Source organism: Pseudopodoces humilis, chromosome 4, assembly GCF_049639895.1.
Source record: "Pseudopodoces humilis isolate 2021_Gansu_Grassland_sample_001 chromosome 4, ASM4963989v1, whole genome shotgun sequence".
In the NCBI taxonomy this organism is placed as follows: Eukaryota; Metazoa; Chordata; class Aves; order Passeriformes; family Paridae; genus Pseudopodoces; species Pseudopodoces humilis.
In genome coordinates this window covers 59,989,421-60,010,432 of record NC_142203.1, presented here as the reverse complement: position 1 = coordinate 60,010,432, position 21,012 = coordinate 59,989,421, and the positions used below count along the sequence as shown (strand labels likewise).

At 40.0% G+C, this 21,012-nt stretch overlaps 1 protein-coding gene across 1 annotated transcript in view; it reads right to left on the bottom strand.

The window, feature by feature from the left end:
* Positions 1–20,540, bottom strand: part of ANKRD55 (ankyrin repeat domain 55) — a 47,010-nt gene extending 26,470 nt beyond the window's left edge. Inside the window, exons 1-6 of the mRNA XM_005531162.3 lie at positions 20,501–20,540; positions 13,471–13,593; positions 11,505–11,635; positions 9,064–9,173; positions 5,806–5,866; positions 2,063–2,191 (exon numbers count right to left, since the gene is read on the bottom strand). Of these exons, the coding sequence (XP_005531219.3) occupies positions 2,063–2,191; positions 5,806–5,866; positions 9,064–9,173; positions 11,505–11,635; positions 13,471–13,593; positions 20,501–20,540 (594 nt within the window). The remainder of the gene's footprint in view (positions 1–2,062; positions 2,192–5,805; positions 5,867–9,063; positions 9,174–11,504; positions 11,636–13,470; positions 13,594–20,500) is intronic.
* Positions 20,541–21,012: the final 472 nt, after the last annotated feature.

Genomic DNA, 21,012 nt, shown 5'->3' with positions numbered 1-21,012 from the left:
TGCAACTTCTGAAACAAGTTTCTGTGCAGTGTCTGGTCTTCCCCTTACTGCACTTTAAAAAAAAAGAAATTAAACACAGGGCCCTATTCAGCCAAAAATAACCCTTGCAGCTGTACTGCCTGAGCTCTGTGAGACTCTTGTTCTCTGAGGATATTTATACAATTCTTAAAGGGAAACTATCCCCTTTCAAGCAGTCACAGAGGAGGCTATAACACATAATGATGATCCCATCCAGCAGAGCTGTTGCTCTGTTCTATGTCACAGCAGAGAAAGTTGTGCCTGTCCACAGTATCCAAATCTCCTGGGCCTAAAAGGGAAGCAGAGAGAACTGGCTGGAAGTGGTTGTTACTTGGCCAAGAACTTTCTTTCTTGAGTAAGATAAATGTGAAGAGATTTATTTCATGCTCTGGTATTTCAACTGACACTTCTGGACCTAGAATGTGGAGAAGTATGTGGATGGAAGAATCAATTTATAAGGTTTCATGGCAAAAATCTCACAATAAGGGTAAAAGGGGTGTGTGGGTGTGTCACCCTGCACACTTCCTCTTGATTTCCGGGAGCAGCTTAAAGGAAGAGAAAAGAGGGTATTTGTGACTTCCTTCCACCTGAGGCCAAGTGGGTTTTGTGCAGTTTCCATTTCCTTGTTTCTCAAGAGTTATTCTGCACATTTGTGAGAGAAGGGTTGAGGTGAGCGTTAGCAGTGGAATTAAATAATAAAATGTACAAAATACAGAATCAGGGAAAGCTTAAACGAGAGGAACTCTAAAGGTTATAAAGAGGATTCACTTTTCTCTTTCTGTTTGTTGGACAGTTTGTCCCCAGAGCTATGATATAGCCCACTGGCTATCATGCAGGAGTTTGCATGACATTCAGAGGTTTCCCACTGGAAGCACCTGGAACTGGAATAAGCCTGGTAAAAATGCACAACAGGTAACAGTAGATACCTTTAATCTCCTAAGGGAAATAACAAGTCCAATTTAAGATTTATTAGAAATAAAGAAGAACAAAACTTTTGAAATAATACCAGTTGCAGAGGTCAAAATATACCTCTACTTCAGAAAAAAAATATGTTAAGCCTATTATATGTTAATCATCTTTGTGAGGCTGTGGTTGAAGGAAACAGACTATTTGTTCAGTAACAAATTGTAAAAAATTTGTTCAGTAAAAAACTGTTCAGTAACCCCATAACAAATATCAGTGTCAGTTCAGAATTTTTGAATTTCCTTGTTGACACTTCTTTTAAGAATTAACTTAGACCAAAAGATGAGGATGCAAATATTTGATAATAAACAAAAATGTTGCTGGATTTTTGTGTTTTATTTTGGCTTATCTGTTGTGCATGTGTTTTCAACATTGATACTGGAGCTTGCTATGTCAAGAGAGCAAGTACAAACATACAATTTCATCTGACCAGTCTTCTGCAGTAAACTAGGAAAACCAGTAAATTATGCTGTATTTTATATCACTTACTAACAATTACATAATACAGTTTTTAATGTCATATTAAACCTGTATGGTTTGTTCCTCTAATGATGCCCTGAGTATTTGACAATGTTCTTTCGCATATGAGATAGGAACATACTGCTCAACAGGAAATGTGTTTAGCTCCATGCCTTCTCCAGTCTCCAGAGAAGTAGGGTCTCAACCCTTCAGCTAATTACTTCATAGATATAGCTCTTTAAATGTGTTTTAAGTTGTTTTTACATTACTTTATTCCCAAGGGCCTTTGGCAAGTAAGCTGCTGGTTTCTGCAACCCTGATTTAGTGAAAAAAAAATTAGGCATGAGTTCAATGTGAAGCATACACGTAGTCTCACTGAGATAAATAAAAACTTTAGGGCAACAGGGGCCCTAACAGGGCCTCTATTAGTTATGCCTTGGTCTTCAAAGAAGATGCTAGATCCTTGATCTATACCAATTGGCAAAATGCTGGGGCTTAGTGGGCATTCTTAGCATCAACTTCCTTATTCCACAGTCCCAACTATTTCCTTAGGAGTATCTTGGACACCACAATAGCCAACTCAGTTCAATAAACATCCCACTGCGACTGTATAGTGGCTCACCTGTACTGCCCAGTGCAGAGCTGTTTTGAAGTCCTTGTCCACCAGAGTTGGGTCTGCTCCCTTGTGCAGCAGAGTCTGGGTGTGCTGGGGTCTGTTGTGGAATGCAGCCCAGTGGAGTGAAGTCATTCCCTGTAAGCCACAAACCCAGAGGGCAAATTATTGTCACTCACAAGAGCACCCTTCAACTCTCTGTAGATAAGCCAGGCAGCCCTGAAACTATCCAGGGTGGACAAATTCTTCCCTCCTCACCTTGATTTGAAACAGTAGCAGCTTCTGAATTAGTGGAGTCACAAGAGGAGGACAAAGCAATTAGCTTTTTGGAATTACTACAAAACATGGATACAAATACAGATGCTTACTCCATATACGTGCCTATAGCCTGTTATAAATAACGTGGTCATGGCCACAATGGCTGGGGGGACAGTTCTTCACTGCTCAGCTTGAATCCTGCAATAAAAGCCTGGTTTAGAATGCTGCTTTGGCATTACACAGCGTAATGTTTGTATTTGTTCTTGTCTTTGATCCAAAATAAGTATTATAAGCTATTACTGCAGCTGGCACTAGTCAGCAAGCTAAAGAACTTACAGAGTGATGTCCACAAAAAAGTCACAATATAAACATTTTATATGTACCCTTCAGGGAGAAACCAAAGAAAATGGTAAGGTATTCAGTTGCCTTTTCATTCCATCTTAGCTGCATCCAGTCAGTCTTAACAGATCAGAGAATTCATGGCCTATATTTGCACCTTCAGCATTGCTACTCTCACCTGCATTTTACCCCATATCCATAATAATTAAGATTTTCTGTATAAATTGATTAATTTATTATGTTTCTAACAAATTGCTAGTGTTTTTCAGGTGTGGTGACATTTTCCTTTTGGCCCATGTTGTTTTCTTTTACCAGAAAAAATGCATTTCAAGGGTCTTGCCTTATTTCTACAAGGATAAAAAGCATTTAACATAAAAACCAACCAACCAGCCAACCAACCAACCAACAAAAAAAAAGTTGAGTGGAAAAGCAATTAAAACTTGAAATAGAACCCCAAAAAAGCCAATTGTTAATAACCTAGATAAAGTATGAGCAACATTGATGCAGACAGCTTATCAGTGCATTAAAGTGGAAGCTGTTTGCAGTGATTTTCTGACTAAAAGCCTGAACACCTTAGCATTCATTTCTCTCACTCATCATGTATCTTTTAAGTCTTTTAAGCTCCCATGTGGCTTAAGTATGAGTGATAACAAAACAGAGCAGTTGAATGAGAGCAGTTTTGGTTTTAGTTAAGGTTTGCAAGGATTAATCATGGGGGTTTGGGTTTTGTAAAAGCAAAATTGAGGGTAAACTCCTGCACCAACTGAAATTAATGGGAGCTCTGCCACTGATGTCAGTAGACATGAGGGACTTAGTACTGTTAATGGACACACATTATCTGTGGGGCTTCAGTAAAGTGATTTCCAGCTGGGAAATGAGTACTGTCACTAGTCCTGGAAAACATGAAAATCACTGAAAGAGAAACTACAGTGTACCAGGCCGTCTTCCTGTCGTCCTCTGCCAGTGTGTTGATATGGCCAAAAAAAAAAAAACATTGAAAAATCAACTTTCTCTCTGTTTCTGCTGTGGTAGCCAGCAGAATCAGCGGTAACATAAGAGTGTAAAACTGTGGATAGTTTTAAAAATCTCTATAGTACAGTGACAAAACTCAGAGAGATCAGTAGCAGATGCTTAGTGCAAAAATATAAGAAACAAGGCTTGACATTATACTGCCACCTAATACATGGTAATCAGACTAAAGACTTCATATGATATCCAGCCCTCTAAAGAGTGATGATGCATTTTCAGAAAAAGTATTTATTTTCCTTTTATTTGAAATTATTGCCTGATAATTTTTGTAGAAGTCCCCATATTTTTATATGCAAAACCCCAGACCAGTAAATAGTAATTTTCTTTTCATTTCTATGCCATTTATGATACCATTTATGTCATTCTTCTGATGTAGTTGCCAAGTTGAAAGTCCTGTTATAGTTAGTTTGCTCTAGTTAGCCTGCCCGTGTAAGGAAGCTGCTCTATAACTATTATCATCTTTGTAGTCCTTCTTCTGTTCCTTTTCTCATGTATTTTTTCAGTTTACTCTTCTAGCCATATGGCTGTACAAAGGATTCAAACAGAGCTTCATGTTTTATTCTCGATTTCTTTTCTAATACTTTGTACATTGCATGTGTCCTTTCAGAGAGCCCAACAAAGCAAAGAGCATTGAGCTGTTTGCAGCAGCAGCTCAATCGTGTGGGCTTTCTGCACACACGGCTGCCTAGACCACACGGTCTGTGCTTTGTGCTACCACCCTTGAGTGGCATCTGTAGGTAGACAGACTACTGTTTGTTAGTGGAAGCATGAGAGTGGTACCAGAACTGACAAAGCTGAGGGTCCAGCAGAATACAATCTTAGAGGTGAGACAGCCAAACAATTGCACATTCATAAAAAATAAGGAGCAGTATGGGACATAAAAGGACAAGAAATACAGTGTGACACTTGTTTTGCTCAGATTCAAGGCTTTTACAGGGAATGTTTCTTCACATTGTCATCTCACAGGCTTCACTAATAAACCCACAGAAAGACAGTTGTGGAAGCTATGAAACCTCCAGATGCATTTCTTACTGTTTACGTGTTCATGCATTTGTCAGGGTGTTTTTCTCAAGTGTCAAATGGGAAAACTGAAGTGTTTTACTTATGCCAAGAGAACAGCTCTGTTAGTTGTAATCATTTATGAGGATCCACATTTTTCAGATAATGTGAGTATTCAGGGCTTAGTACTGACATTTGAACAAATATATTGTCAGTGCCAAATGACAATGAGATGGACTAAGAGTTCCAAATTGCATGTAGCAGTGCTTTACAGCAAAATACTATGGCTTGAAATAATGATCCACCGTTCCATGCAATTCATTAGCAACATAGTTCTACATTAAGGCAATGGACATGTCTGGTTTAGGATGTTGTGAGCAGGGTCTGAAAACCTTTCAGTAAGTAAGGAAGAGGAAAAATTAACAGCCCTCTGGCCATTTTGGCACTGTGGAAAAGAGACACATCCTTGAGCAATGAAACATATGAAAAGACACTCAGAATCTCTCTTGTGTCTTGGCTTCTCTATTTGGGGAAAAATGCATGGGAAGTTAACTCTTTCCTATGTACAATATATATACATGAAGGACACAATTCCATATGGAAGACAACAGCATGAATTTTTGTGCTTCCATGACTGTTCTGTGTAATGCCAGCTCTCTGATACTTTTCTTGAGAACAGTACTTGAATGATGGGATCAAGGAAACATTAAATCATAGAATGGCTTGGCTTGGAAGGGATCTTAAAGATCACCTGCCTGCCATAGATAGAAGACACCTTCCATTAGATCAGGTTGCTCAGAGCTCCATCCAGCCTGGCCTTGAACACTTGTTATTGGTAAAGGTGAAGATTTTGTCCAGTGTCTAACTTCAGAAGAATTGAGGGCAATTATTGTCTTGACAAATGATTTAAGAGAAGGACTCAAGGTAACTCATAGTTGGCTGAATAGAGAAAAGCTTTATTAGCCTACAGGTGCATAGTATATAGAAGGAAGAATGAGATAATACTTTGCAGAGTTCAGCAAAAGCAATATAGAAATTTTTGACTAGTGCACAGCCTTGTTTTGAAATAGAATGGTTTCTATGCCTCCAGTGCCAAGGACTGTGACTTGTAGCACAAGCTCACTCACCTCATTGTCCTGGTGATTAATTTCACTAAGATTTGATTGCTGCAGAAGCAAGCTCAGAAGCCTGTGGAAGCAATGATATAATCAGTGTGCTGTATTCCTGACTAAACTTGAAAAACTGACAGTTTTTTAAAAAACAAAACGCACAATTTCATGAAAAATCAGCATTAGTGATGGACACAGGTCAGAATTTTAGGTATGAGCTTTGTCATATGAGCAAAACAAAACAGGATTTTATGGCTTATGGTAACAACAGAAGTTTAGAGCTTAGAATTAAAGGATCTACTCAGAATAACTGTTGTGCTGACTGCTAGACTAGATTCAGAATGTATAGTACTGTACATGTATGCATTTTGGTAGCTTAGCAATTTGCTGCCAATGTATTTTATGTCTTAAACAGAGATGCCAGCTTCTGTAAGGATTTTTCACTCTAACTCTCAGAGTAAAAGGATGTAGTGTACACATTTGTGTGCATATGTGTGTATATGCATACTTGCCATATGTTTACAGACACAAACCCCAATATTTTACAAGGCCTTACAGAATGTCTGATGGAAGAGGGCCATTATTATGGCATAAAACATAGCAATGTTTAGGTTCACATTTTATAGAATATTGGACTACAAAAACTCCCCTCTGGTGGAGGGAAAAATAAAATAGTTACATGAAATACTATTCAAGCACAATAATATTTTTAACACTTCATTTTCCTTTTGCGATGTTGTGAAGATGTTCTGAAGTCACTACTGGTTTAGCAAAGATGGTTGTTTTTTATAGCAGGATGCTAAGTGTTTGGGTCATGTACGTGGCTGGGCCATGGAATTGAAAAACACCATCCAATCACATGCTGTAACAAAGCCAATCCTAATATGAATGTACAGTTCTTAGGATTCTAGCAAAAGGAAGGATGTATCCTCAGTGGATCACTGTGCAAACCTGTGGCTCATCTGATGATGTGAATTTGCTAGAAACCTTCAGAACATGAAGAAGACATACTGTTTAGCAAGGAAAGTAAAAGATAATGAAGTATAAAGGAAAAAAAGCTGATAAATGTAAAGATGACACAGAAACAAATGTATAAAAACCTGTATCCATGCCCATGTAGAGGAGACTGAATGAAAATCTTTTGCTGCTTTCTATCTTCAACCACTTCTAGTGTTTTTTCTGGATTGAACTGTGCTCAGGTGTGTGCATTAGATTAAGCTGAGACTGTTTAATGTCAAATTTGTTCTTCCCTACCGGTAATAAAGAGCTAGCTATGTAAATTATTCAAAAGAAGATATTTACAGCTGCTTAGGGATGATTTTGACAATTCTGCAGTGAAAATCTTATAAATAAGTAACATCTTCCTCAGGTGTTTAAAGTCCAAATTTAGGAGCTCTTTTAAAGCAGAGTCCCTAAAAGGTGATGATTGGGAAGATCCCAGCACATGGATTGTGTTTAGACTTCAAATGCATTTGCACATGGATACAAATTCTTGTAGAAAAGAGGTGTCACACCTCTTTTTCTAAATAGAACCACATTGTAGGAACTCTGAAAAGGATGACACTAGGACTTGAGATTGGTTTGGTAGAAGTTTGTAAAAGTGAAGAAAGAGTCTGTTGTCATTTAGCAAAACTACTCAATCTCAGAAATTCAGTGTCTGAAAACAGGTGTTGGTAAATATCAACTAGCGAGGAAAAATAAAGTGAGATAACCATATTGTGCTTGCAAAACTCATTTATCATGTAGTTTTGTAGTCTGATAAAGGGCTCTGTGATTCCACTCCAGATATGATCAATGACACCACTGTATGTGAAAGCAATCTAATTATTTGACCTGAAGCTTTAGCATCAACAAAATTTGACTCAGTTACACCATTAGACCATTATGGCGACTTAAGTGATACCATTTAAATATGCAGATACCCAGCAAAACAGCTGAGGTTTCTCTGTTATCTACTCTTGAAGGCATAGAACAGGAACAGATTCCCTTTTCCACCTTGCCCGTTAGGCTCTGTGGAGGCACTGGAGCACATAAATCAACTATCAAATCAATACATGAACTGTCTCTGTCTTTCCATGTTGCCTCCAGCACGTGAGTAGTGGACTGCCAGATCTCAAATTTAGCTGCAAAAGCATTTCACAACTGGCAATTGCATATTCTCTTTTGGCAGTAACATAGAATTCAAGGGACTGACAATGACCATGATGGGAAAACCAGGCTCTTGTGTGGGCTTGGGGCAAACCCAGTGGGAAGACAAGAAAAGAAAAACTGCGCACAGCCAAGAAAGGGCTGACTGTATCCTTGGAGAACATGAAAAACACTCAGGGGATCCAGTGTGCTCCTGGTTGAGAAGATTAGTGTTCCTTCTCAAGTAGCAATATGTGTGGTGTTGTACGAACATTGTCTTCTTTCTCATGTAGGCTTTGTTTAATGATAGTGACCTTTTTTGCAGAAATCTCAAATTATTCTCTCCAAGTGACACATGAAAAGCAAAGATAATGTGGAAAATGAGCAAAGCTGTTAAAAAAGGCTGGAGAACAAGATCAGCGGAAATGGCCAGATGTCTGGGCTGGTCTGATATGGTCACAGCAACAAAATCATAGACTCGGTGATTAAGTCACACAAACGTGTTGCATGTACTGAATGTTTTACCTGTTACCTTGTCTTCCTATACCTTCAGGCATGATTTACTTAGGGGAGTTTTTTGAGTGAATTTATTCAGATGTACAAATCAAAATTTATTAAACCTTCCTATTGTCACAGGCTGGAATCAGAAAAAGAGAATCTTTCTTAAGAGTTCTTGTGAAGACACTCTGTAGCTATTATTGTACCTTCAGTAAAAGTAGTTAAAAATGAGCCAGAACACAAATCCTTAACTTCCCCTTTATGGCTGGGGATTTTCAGAGAGGTTGTCTTGTGGAAAACTTTTCTCACATTTGCCACACTATTCAAGAGAAGTCCAGAGAAGGAGTCTTGTAATATTTCATGTGGGTAGGACAGAAAGTTAGTTGGGCAGGGGAAACGCAGGGTTTCAACCTCTAATTATTTTCTCTCCTCCAGCTATTTTGATATTAAAACAGGCTCCACACGTTACCCGGCCATCGACCTCTGGTACACAAGTGTTGCACAATGTTTTTCCTCCTCTCTACCCCCTTCACAGTAACCACTAAACACAGACTAAGGTTCCAAGTGTAGCTGTCACAGCTATTATTCCTGCTCTGGGCTCTCCTTGGGTTCCTGGATACCTGACTCAATCAGCGAAAGCTGGGCACATACCTCACGTCAGGCTCTGCGGTGGCAGCATGTAGCGGCAACCTCCCGTTTTTGTCAGGTATGTTCTGCTTAGCACCATTCCTGAGCAGGCTGACACAGCCCTCCAGCCAGCCCTAAAAAAAGAAATTGAAGCATATCAAAAAGGAAAGTCAAAAGTATAAGGCCAGATCTTTTCTTGTTGCTGCCGGCATTCACATGTGACTGTAATAATTTCTGTCAGCAGAGGAACTGCACTTTTTTGCCGCAGTAGAGGTTAATCAGCACTGAGAGTAGTTCCCCTTTGGAGTCTATGTCTCAAACTACCTCAGTTGTTCATTTCTCTGATGAGGTTTAATTTACACTGTACTATTATTGTTTGTTTGTTTGTTTGTTTGTTTGTTTTGCCTGCAGCTGTGGCAAGCACTAACAGTGATTAAAAACCTACTAATTCCTGTATCACTAGCAAATGCTACACATATTCTTGCATGTGAATTCAATCATACTAGATTAAACCAAGAACATGAGCACTCAATCTGATTTTGTTTGTGATATTTTAGCAAGGATGGTAAATCAATGGTAAAAAGCTTTAGAGTGTGGTCTTACAAATGTTGGTGCAGAAGTTTGTATTAGTGGCAGTGTTAGACTGAAAATAGTACCGAAACAGATGGGATGAATCAGTTCTTGGACTAAAACCTTCTATTGATCACCTCAGCATAAAAGCAAGTAAACAGCCTGGTTGTGACCGCATAAATCTTTCAGCATATACTTAAGTCTGAAGAAAATCAAGCATGAGTTTAAATGATTTTTTAAAACCTCAGCAGGTAATTGATAAAGACCATTGCCTCCCATATGAGCTATTTTGGATTGGCATTATGAGCATTTCTGGGGAAAATGTGTGGAATGGTGGAATCAGAACAGCCCTGTTGGAGCTGATGGTGGATGTACAACGCATTCAAATGCCACACGCAGTCTTGACTGTGCAACTCTCCTGAATTCATTTGTCTGGACAGACATCACAGATGAATTCTCTCTGGACCTCTTGTTATATCCCTCACAGAAACAGAAATGGAAACTTAGAAGCCTGGGTGGTTTAAATCTTTTCCAGTCATTTAGTTTTTTCCAAAGAATATTTTTTCCCCTCTGGGAAAAGAGGAAGGAAAAAATAAGTGTGACATTTATTATGGGATATTTAAAAAAATATCTTGCAGAGGAAATGTTTGTTTTCAAGTAAGTGGGGCATGCTCCTTGCACTGGATGAGACTGCCTGTTTTGTTATTTTCTACACTTATTTTCTGGCTGAATATTGCATAGGTAAGCAGGAACATTATTTTTGTCCTGGAAGACAAATTTTCAGGAAGAAACTAGGTGCAAGGCATTTAATTAGGCTACCACAGTGTCTGTTTAAATGAGCTGGCAGTCATCCAGTGCAGTCATCCAGTGCAGCCATAGCTGCACACTCCTTCCTCCTTTCTGTCCAGTTAATAATGGAGGCCCAGTCTGCTCAGCTAACTTGGTCCCCACTTTCTCTCTGAAACCTGAATTACTTCCTGTAAGGAGTAGAAGACTAAGGAGAGGAGGACTGTCCTTGTTACTTCAGACAGATTCTGAAGTACAGTTCCTTTCCCAAATGTCTCAGTGGGATGTCTGCTTCTGGAGAAGCAGACTCTAACCAGAGTTTGGATGTCATTTGTGATGGATGCACTTGGCTCTAGGTGAACATGATCACTACTTCTTCCTCCAGCTTACCTTGTCAAGGAATGGAGAAGTATAGGCACAAAGCTAGTAAGACATTTATTTTTGAAGACAACTTCCTGGGCAGAAGAGGAATGGTTCAGAGAGTGGGCATTTTGTAGAAGGCAACAGTGAGTGCTTGTGTTCCTCCCTCTATGAGCTTACCCTGCTGGAGTTGCCCAGATCAGGGCACTGGATTATGATCTGGGCAAGTGCACCTGCACCTTCAGCACCTTGACCTTCAGTTCTCAACCTGGCCAAACAAAGTCAAGCACCACAGTGAAAAGAAGCCCTGGTTTGTGTGGTATGCAGGAACACATGCCTGCTGACCACCAGAATGTGAGATAGGAAAGCCCTCACCTGAGCATAAATATCTAATGCTGGCTAAGGGAGAAGTCAATCTGCATATTAAGAACAAGACAGGACTTTCAATGAACAAAAAAAAAAAAGTTTTTTTCTTGTGAGATCCTCATATCATGCACTTTTTTTATAAGCCAAAAGAGAAAGGACACTCTGACAGGAGTCTCTGAAAGGAGTCCTGATTCTCTTGTAATAATTATTGCTCCAGCTTTGCATTGTAGTAAAGTTTCAAAACCAATTCCACTGTTGTCTAAAACCAAATGTTTTGTGCTTTTTTTTTTTTTTTTTTTTTTCCCCTGTAGTATAAGGAAAAGTCTTATTTGGTCTGCACATTTACTCCCTTCACTCCATCCTGGTGCCCCAAGTCTTGGTACCAAATAAGTTGCCAGAGATAAACTGGTACGTCCACAAGCATCTTGAGTATTAATATTGGCTCCCATCTTCAACAAAAGCTTCACTGTGTCAACCTGGCGTCCTGACACAGCATGCATCAAAGGTGTGCAACCTGGGGGAAGAAAGCCAGATTTATTTTACAATTTCATTGTGCCATGCCCATAAGATATAGTTTCTTACTTTCTAATGTTAACACTGGCAACTTAACAAATCCTTTCTCTGATGACTGTCCAATAGTTTTACTGAGCTTTTTTTAGTCAGGAAGTAACTTCTGTTGCAGTCACTGACCACTGATTTTAAAAAGAGCATGACTATATTAGCAAAAGCTTTGCCTCATTAACACTGCTTCTGGAGGGAAAAAGTGCTCTTCTGTTGATAAGTTCCCAAAATGAACTTTTGACTTTGTACACCATTTTGGAGGCTGATATTCTTCAGAATGACTAGTAGCCAGATGGTGCTTGTCTAATTTTTTCAAACCCCAGCTTCATTCTGTGTTTCTATTCAAATCACTTATCAAGTGTGATTGAAACACTAACCAAGCTATGTCCCTTGCAAAGGTATAAAAACGTGATTTGGCCCTATACGCAGAGAACGACTTAAGTGGAAGTCTGGATTTGCTCTAGGATATTTTATTTCCTGTTTTCATATAAACTTTTTTAATATCCTGAAAAAAATTTCTGTTTTGTAAAACCCCTGAAATTTACATTTAAACCTAATACTCAAATTTCTTTGTGAAGTATTGTATAATTTAATTGCTTCCTCTTCCTTCCATTCTGCTAACTGTTGAAAAACAGCAAGAGCTTTTCCTGCAGAATCTGGCAAAGCAATTTAAAATTACTAGTCTGGGAATAAACATGAGTATTAGAAACTGTAAGACTATTAGCAACTTCACATATAGTTAAAGAATAATTATTCTTACTGGATCCACTGAGATTGCTGAAGAAATGTGCAACTCAAGCTAAGATCATGCCAAGCCTGACAAATGTGCAGGATATGAGCTGTATGTTTTGTGCTGGAAAACTAGTCTTCAGTTACATTTGCATGGACAACCTAGGACATAAGTTAGTGCCAGAGCTGAAGTACTCCTGGCCAGTCCATCTCCACTTACTCCACCCACCATTCATACCTAGTCTTTCTCCCATTAAGGGGGGAACAGGGACCATTTTGTCTTGAGTAAATTTTCTCTACTAACCAGATGTTTTAAAGACATCAATTAGAATGCCTGGTTTAAAGTATAATTGGTAGCTTGGTAAAAGCTGTTAAACATTAGAAAAGACAGTGTTCATATGGAAGTTTTATAAGAAACTGACATTAAAAAAATACTTCTGACAAAACAAGTTGTCCTTGAGAACATCTTCCAGAGGTCTGTGGTCCTTACTCACTTAGGAAATAGATGCATATAAAACCCTGCCAATGTACAATGATTTGTAATAACATTAAATAGTAACTTGAACACAAAATGAGCACAGCCTGACAGATAAAACAGATCAGTTAGATAATTGCACATTTCAAACCAACCCTTTGGCAAAAAAATTACTTGACAAAACCATTCAAACCATGACTGTACACATACTATAAACTCTGTGTTAGAGATGTGCAGAGTGTATGTCATTTGGCATTGGTAAAAATATTCTTTTTCCTCCCCTGAAATGTCAACAGTTTCTCAGCATCTCCCTAAATAAGATAAACTAAATAAATGGTAAAGTACAGTCTAATCATAGCAAAGCAGCTTATTTGTAATCATATAAAAATATCTTACAATTACAGGGGGAAGGAATTATCCAAACTGTGCATTTCCAGTGGATGTTCCAAAGAGTAACTAAAATTTCCCATATTCTGCTACTAAATATACTTTGCTGAACACAAAAATGAGAATAAAAAAATGCAAAGTTTAATTTGCAAGCTGAAGCAACAGTTCTCCTGAGAACAAGCTCGGCCTTCATTTACCCTCTCTGTCACAAGACTCCAGGATGGAAGGATCCTCTCGGATCACTGCAGTCAGGGTGTTCACATCTCCATTAGCAGCTGCTTGGTAAACCACAGCCAAGTCGATCTCTTCTGCTGCATCAGCTGCAGAGAGGGAGCACATCCATGAGTAAACAGAGAGCAATTACAAAAGATAAACAGTGAAAATAATGACACTTGTCTGACTGAGTTTAAATGACTGTGTAACTTGGGGTGGAACAAAGTGTATCCAAACAGCACTGTGGTTTTCGTTAGTCATCTGAAACTTACTTTTCATCATAACTTCTTCCAAAAACTTTCAAACATAGACACTGAAAAGACTTAAGAAAAATTCTGTAAAGTTTCCACTTATTGCAAGAAATCATACTAACGTAACACAACTTGAGAAAAAAATGTAATAACTGAACTAGCTGATAATATTTCTGGCTGCACTTTTATGAGACAGGATGAAATCAGGACTCAGGTGTTTTCAATTTTACTATCTATGTACCAGTCTGAAGACTGAGGCTTTCCCTTCCCTGTAATGTCCAAGGGAATTCTCTCCTTGGGGAGTAAACTTATGGCAGCAATGGTTTGTGTTGATAATTCCTGCAAAAAGGAAAAGTGGACTATTGCTTTTAACTCAGAAGAGGTTTATTTTGTTTGGCAGCTAAAGTGTAAGTTATTATTTAAAGCAGATGCTTTGCAGGGCCTGTTCTGGAATATTCCTCAGACTTTTTCTAAAGAAATAATAGCAATGATTCTCTTCCCTTCTTCCATTTCCCTTCCTTTCAGACTGGTCATCCCATGCTCCACATGCATACATCTCCTTTAGCTTCAAGTAGACTATTAACTTCTTAATTCTAGGAGTCAGAAGAGTAGATTTTTTTGGTGCAGGGTCAAATCTGATGTAATGATAAAATGCTCTAGATATGTATTGTTGGTCAGAAACAGTCTCATGTTTCTGATTCTATCAACTCAAAAAGAAGTACAGCTGCAGTGAGCTGCAATGGCTGAGGCATTAACCCCATGCAATGTTGGGAATTAACCCCAGATGCCCCCAATGTTCAGTCACTGCCCTGACCCCTGTGGGGAGGGAAGGAGAATCAGAAAATAGTAAAGTTGGTTCGTTAAGATAACAGTTTAATAACTGAAATAACACATCATCATCATCATCATCACCACCACCATCAGAAGAGCAACATCATTAATAATTGTAAAAGGAGAGAGAGAGATGAATAAAACCCAAGAAAGGCAAGTGATGAACACAGTGCTTGCCACCCACTGACTGACGCCCAGCCTGTCATGCTGCAGCTCCCCCCAGTTCATACCCTGGCCATGCCAGTCTGTGTGTGGAATATCCCTCTGGCAGGTCAGGTCAGTTCTCCTGGCCATGCTCCCCCAGGCATGCCAAGCTCTTGGGCACCTGCTTGCTGCAGAGCACAGGACACTGAAATGTTCTGGATTTAGGGTGAACACTAAGTAGGAACAACTAAAACAGTACTGTGTTTTCAACATTAGTCTCATTCTAAATGCAGAATACAAGCACTGTATTGGCTGCTAAGAAGAAAATTAACTCTTCCAGGCTAAACCAGGACAGGGTGAGAGCTATACAACGTATCACTTGTCCAGCCACTGCACTACCTTTTTAGCTGGAGAAAATGGCTATATCACACTAGAGAGCTGCTCAAAGGAAATACACATTAAGTGACTGGTGACTTATCTGTACTGTCAAACTTCTGGAGACAGCACGACTATGTAAGCTGTGCAGAAAAAAGGGAGATAGTTTAAAGAGCATTGAAAAGTTAAGAAGCTGTTATCATAATAAAATATTACATTATTTGTAACACATAGGTAGAAATATTTTAAACACTGCCATTATATTTTTTTGAGTGATAAAAGATCTTTAAATATTATTGTAAAATGTTAGCCACATTACTCATGTTGTGATCAGATGCTGTCTCAGATGAGCCTACACAAGCTCTATGTTGGGCTTCACAGCCTAGCCTAATTCTTCATGTGACCTTTCACTGGGTGCAATCAGTACTCTGGACTTCAAAATTTGGCTGCCATGGAAACACAATCTGCTCTTACCCTGGAATAGGTTAGTCTGTCAAAGCTGGAACTCTATGGGCTTGGGAAAATTAAAAAGCTGATGTTAATCTGCCTTTGCCACAGAGTCCCTCTCAATTTCTCCTCAACTAAAGAGAATCTGATTTATTTTCTTTCTTCTAAATGGCATTTTAAATTACACACTTAATAAAGTTTGTGAATAAAAATGTTGACTTGATTTTTATTCTGCTGAGGGGTCTGTTGCTGAGGCAACTGTTCATTTGGCTCAGAAGGTTTGTCCTGTGGGCCTGGGAGATACAGAGAGACAAGGAGTCGTTGCTGCCAAAGAGTCATCATCAGTGACTAGTACATGAAGAAAAAGAAGTGACCTTACCACTGGTACAGTTAGTAATACTTCCTTATTATGTCAGACCTGAAGATGCCCCTCACAATTGGTACACTTGGCAAAAACATGTTAATGACAAGCTCAGGCTGAGTGGTTGATAGCTTGTGTTGCTCCTCTTGTCCAGTCTCTGGAGAAACACAGGGGGTACCAGCCCTGGGCACTGACATGGCTTCTCTCACAGCTGCTGTTGTATACAGCTGTGCAAGTACTGTGTGGGAATGATACAGAGAAGATGCTTCTGGCACTGGAAAAGTGCTAGATGTACCAAGGCAGACAGTGAATCAAAGGTGCCCTCACCTCATTCAATGCATTACACATGTAAATTTTGTAGTCTTTTTTTTGCCTGGTAGGTACTGTTAAGTATTCCTGTTGTGAGTCAGGAGCAGAGAAATCTAGCCACAAAAGGGAAATCTCCATCTCCTGAGCAGAGCAGTTGCTTGCCTGGAGTGTGCTTTGGCAGGAAGATGAGGACAAGGGAGCAGTTCTTCATGTGGGTCTCTGAGTATCTCTGCCCTTTTTCGTCTAGGTTTTCTTTCCCTTTGCTTCTGCTGGGCTCAGTCTGCTTTACCCAGAGCAGTTATCCTTTTGTATAATGGGAAGTAAAACGATGGATGGATGGATGGTTAGATGGATGGATGGATGGATGGATTGACGGATGGAAAAGTGAATGAAGTTTTGCCCCTGCCTCTTCTTGCAGAACACAGGCTCCATTCCTGTTACAGGATGGTGGCATGAAGCCACAAGGATTCACACTTCCCCACCCATGAGTCCTAGCTGCCAGAGCAAGGACAGGCAGGTGGAGCAGGCTGTCACCCTGCCTGGGAGCCTGGGCCAGGAGGAATGGATGAGTGCTCATGCTGGGATTTGAATAAAGATGACCAACATGAATTCCATTTCTGTAGGGTGACAAAACTTCCCAGTGGGGTGTTTAGACCTGTATGATTGTGGATGGGGAGTGAGAAGGAAGACAATGACAGAGTTTGGATGTCATTTGTGATGGATGCACTTGGCTCTAGGTGAACATGATCACTACTTCTTCCTCCAGCTTACCTTGTCAAGGAATGGAGAAGTATAGGCACAAAGCTAGTAAGACATTTATTTTTGAAGACAACTTCCTGGGCAGAAGAGGAATGGTTCAGAGAGTGGGCATTTTGTAGAAGGCAACAGTGAGTGCTTGTGTTCCTCCCTCTATGAGCTTACCCTGCTGGAGGCTTGGCTGCGGCTGGGGCACAAACACCATATGGCAGAAAGGCATTGTGAACACCCAAATGCCTGACACTTCATCTTCTAATGTGTTAGAGTTACTCCATTATTATCTTGCAGCTCTATAAATGCCAGTAAGTACTCGTCCCATTTCAAATAAATTTTACATTTTAGAGAATTGCTGTGATACTGGTGAAAGGAAGCTGTCAGCCAGATTCAGAAAGACAGGAGATCCATTTAAGCACTTGAGTACAGAAAAAGGCAGAGAAGCTACAGGCTGACAGTAGTGGTGTAGAAAGGTTTGGAAGAAAATACTAAATGACACACAGGGTGGTGCTAAAATCCTCAGAAATAATCAAAGTTAAGCTGCAGTGTTTTAAGAATGTGTAATTTCTTCACAGCAAAGTAGTTTTCTTTTGGTCAGAAAAGGGGGTATATAAAAAGAGATAGAGAATGATCACAGGATTCAGAGCAATGAAATTGTGCTTCTCATTACATTAATTCTTCTGTGACTGTACTATGAAGAATATGTGTATTACATGATTTGTGATGTTGACTGATGTGTTGCTTTACAAAGTGCACATTATGTGTACATATGTGCATGCTTTTTAGTGCATTGGATTTTTAAGTTCTAAAGAAATATTCTTGAAGCTTAGAGTTTTAAGGTATTAAAAACTGAAGACAGAATAATAGGATAATTCATGTTCACTGTGAAGAAGAAATATTTATTTGTAAATATGTATTTTTTGTAAATATGTAATTTATTACCCTCTCTCTCATAACTTTCTCTTCTTGTCACCACTAGCCAAAGGCCATATATGATTTCCTACACCTTGTTGTCAGGACACAATACTGGGTAGCTTATTTGTTTTCAGCATGTCAGTGTCAATGGTCTGTGGGAGGTGGATGAGTGCAGTTTTTGAAAACTGTAACTTACTCTCTACTACTGCATTTTTATTGAACACTTAGCAAAGTAATAATCACTGTGTGTGCCTGGCAGTGCATGCACCAGTAAAGGCCTCTGTCTGGCTTCTCTGTTTATTTAATAAGCATCTGAAATCAGGAGCAGCACATATTTATTTAAATGGCACCAAGGAATATTAGGAGGGAAGGGGTTTCTGGTACTGCTTGCCTTCTGTAAGTCCCACATTCCTGTTACTATTTTAAGTATTATAAGATATTATTAAGCAGTACCATAAGATGTGTTGCAAAGAGACAGTATGATTTTCAAGCTTGGAATGCTGGGGATTTATTTTCTTTTATAGTTGGGAGAGTCTTCTGATGTGTGGGATGGAGGAGAAAGGGTTTGTTGGGAAAGCTGAATTATCTTTCAGACCAACAGAGAGAAATTTAGTGTGTTTGAAAGATAGTTTGTATTCTTCCACTGTTATAAATTTCTGCAATGAATGACATTCCCTTTCTACTTGCTAAAATAATTATACCTGCTCAAATCAATAATGTGCCAACACATTACGATGGCATTTAGACAAAATCCACTATACACTGTAAGTTTTGAATAGAGTGTTCTTTGCATGGTAACCAATGAGCTTGGTATCCCATTACTGTGTGTTTTGTGCTCCTGCTCCCCATCCACCTCCCACGCAGCTAGCACGGAGGGCATACAGTAAATCACAAATCACCTAATGAGTAAGCATTCCTGCAGCACCAGTGAAGCAGAGATGATGTATGTATAGTTAAGGGACCTTCTGGAAGGGGAGTTGATGTAGGTGGAGAGTGACACAGGCTGCAGGTGATGCTGGACAGAAATTGGGATGGGTCACTGTGGAGGGTGGCCTGGCAGCAGGAGGGGGTGCAGATTAGAAGCAAGGGCAGATGTTGCTTTCCAATTCTGTCCCTTCTATCTGGACAAACTGGTTTGGGTCCATGGTCTTCTGCATTGCTTTCTGCCACCTAAACTATCTGAGGATTTGGCTTTGTCTTCCCCAGCCCTGGTGATATTCCAGCCTCATTCCTGGCACCACTTCCATTGGCTCCCTGGCAGACATCCAGATGGCACTGAGCATGCACAGTTTTACCTCTTCATCCCCACTCTGAGCCCTGCTGGGTCGGCATGTGGCACAGAGGATACTCAGTGCTGCAGAAGCAGAGGCTGGAATGGCTGTCTGGAGCTGCAGAAGCTCCATGCCTCTGTCCTGTTGGGAAAAATGCTCCTTACATCATTCTCGCATGATTTAGGAATACTTGTCTCTTTTCCTGCAGTACAGATCCCCCTTCTACCGCTGCACTTCCCTTTATCCTTTACACTTGTTGGTGTTAGTTTTTTCCTCTTGTCACTCAGTTTTACTTCCCACTCATCCCCTGCTACATGGGGGTTCCAGCTGGGTTGATGCAGACCAGTACTTCAATACTTGCTCAGGTTTTAAGTGCTACTGTGGCTGAAAGGCAGCCACAAACCCAACACTTTATATGGGCTGTATTCACTCTGGGTTCACCAAAGAAGTGTAGACAAGCAGTAAAGTATAACCTGTAGCACTCAGCTACAAAGGGCAGTGCCTTGTCTTCCTCCTGCTTTCATTTCTGTTCCACAGTCAGCTCCTTTGTTGTGGGGCCTCTGTGGTCATGTGTCAGCTCAGATATTTTGCAGGTCTGCACTGGGACTGTGACCACTGCACACATATTGTTTGGTAAGCCAGCTTAAAAGAGAAATTGGTTGCAACAGGTGTAATGAAGCAATGACAGCATCCTGCTTTGGGAACATAAAAGGAATGCCACTACACTTATAGTGGATTAAACCGTAAGACATAGCAGCTTTTACTGACAAATAAAGACATGAAATTTAACATTTAACTTCAAAATAGACAAGAAAGAGACATTTGTATTTCCATAGCAACCTTACAATGTAGAAAATCTTCATGTTGGGAATTTTAGTGGTATCTTAAATTTGCAATTATGGCAATACTTACCTATACTGATAAATTTCCCAAAGCAAAGTATTTCCCTTGTCAGCTTCTAGTCCTTTTAGTGTAGACTTATGAAAACCAGCTGTTTTAAATTTTTTTACTCCATTTTGAACGGCTCTGTTTGCTAGTACTGCAACTGTTTTTAATATCTATAACAAGACCAATATACAAATTAAAAATAAATATATTTACATCTCTCAGTGCTAACCATAAGAGTAGCCAAACGCTGTTTCTGTTCTGCTGAAAATTAATTTTTAGAAATCGCTGTAGCAATAGACTGAAATATCCATCCAGTCTAAAACTGATGGAAGAAATTCCTTTACATGAAACTAAAACAAACCTAATCTTTCCCAAAAATTCATGTTATTGATTCTGTCAAGTAATCTCAGTACATTTGCATGGGACGTATTGGAATACCAGAGGATTTTGAAATTAGTAGCACCTGACTTACCTTTGTGCTGGTCAAACACGGATGAGGAACTGAAATCCATTGTGATCTATCTCATTATTTACAACCAGACCAGACAAATGCCACCTCCAGGGTTTTCAGGGCAGAATCTCATATATTACAGTACACAGTGAAACGACAACTGTCACCGACCGGTCTTCCTCTCAGAGAATTAAAGTCGCTTTACGGCTGCAGGTTGTTGCCACGACAAGACCCTGATGGAAACATTATATTCTATTATGGACTCCCTGCAAAGGAAATGCCATGTCCTCAGCCAGGGGAGAGCCGGCGAGCAGCAGCTCCCGCAGCGCGGGCAGCGTGAGGGGCCCGGGCCGGCACGGAGCATGTGCAGAGCCCCGGCGGGCACCCACCGCGGCCTGCGGCCCGCTGCGCGCCCCGCCTGCGCCTGGACAAAGGATGCCTCCGGGTTCCCCCTGAATGAGCACGGAGCCGAGAGCACAATCCGCAGGGGCCTCCCTGCCTTAGTTTGGTACCAACCAGCTACAGTTAGTTAA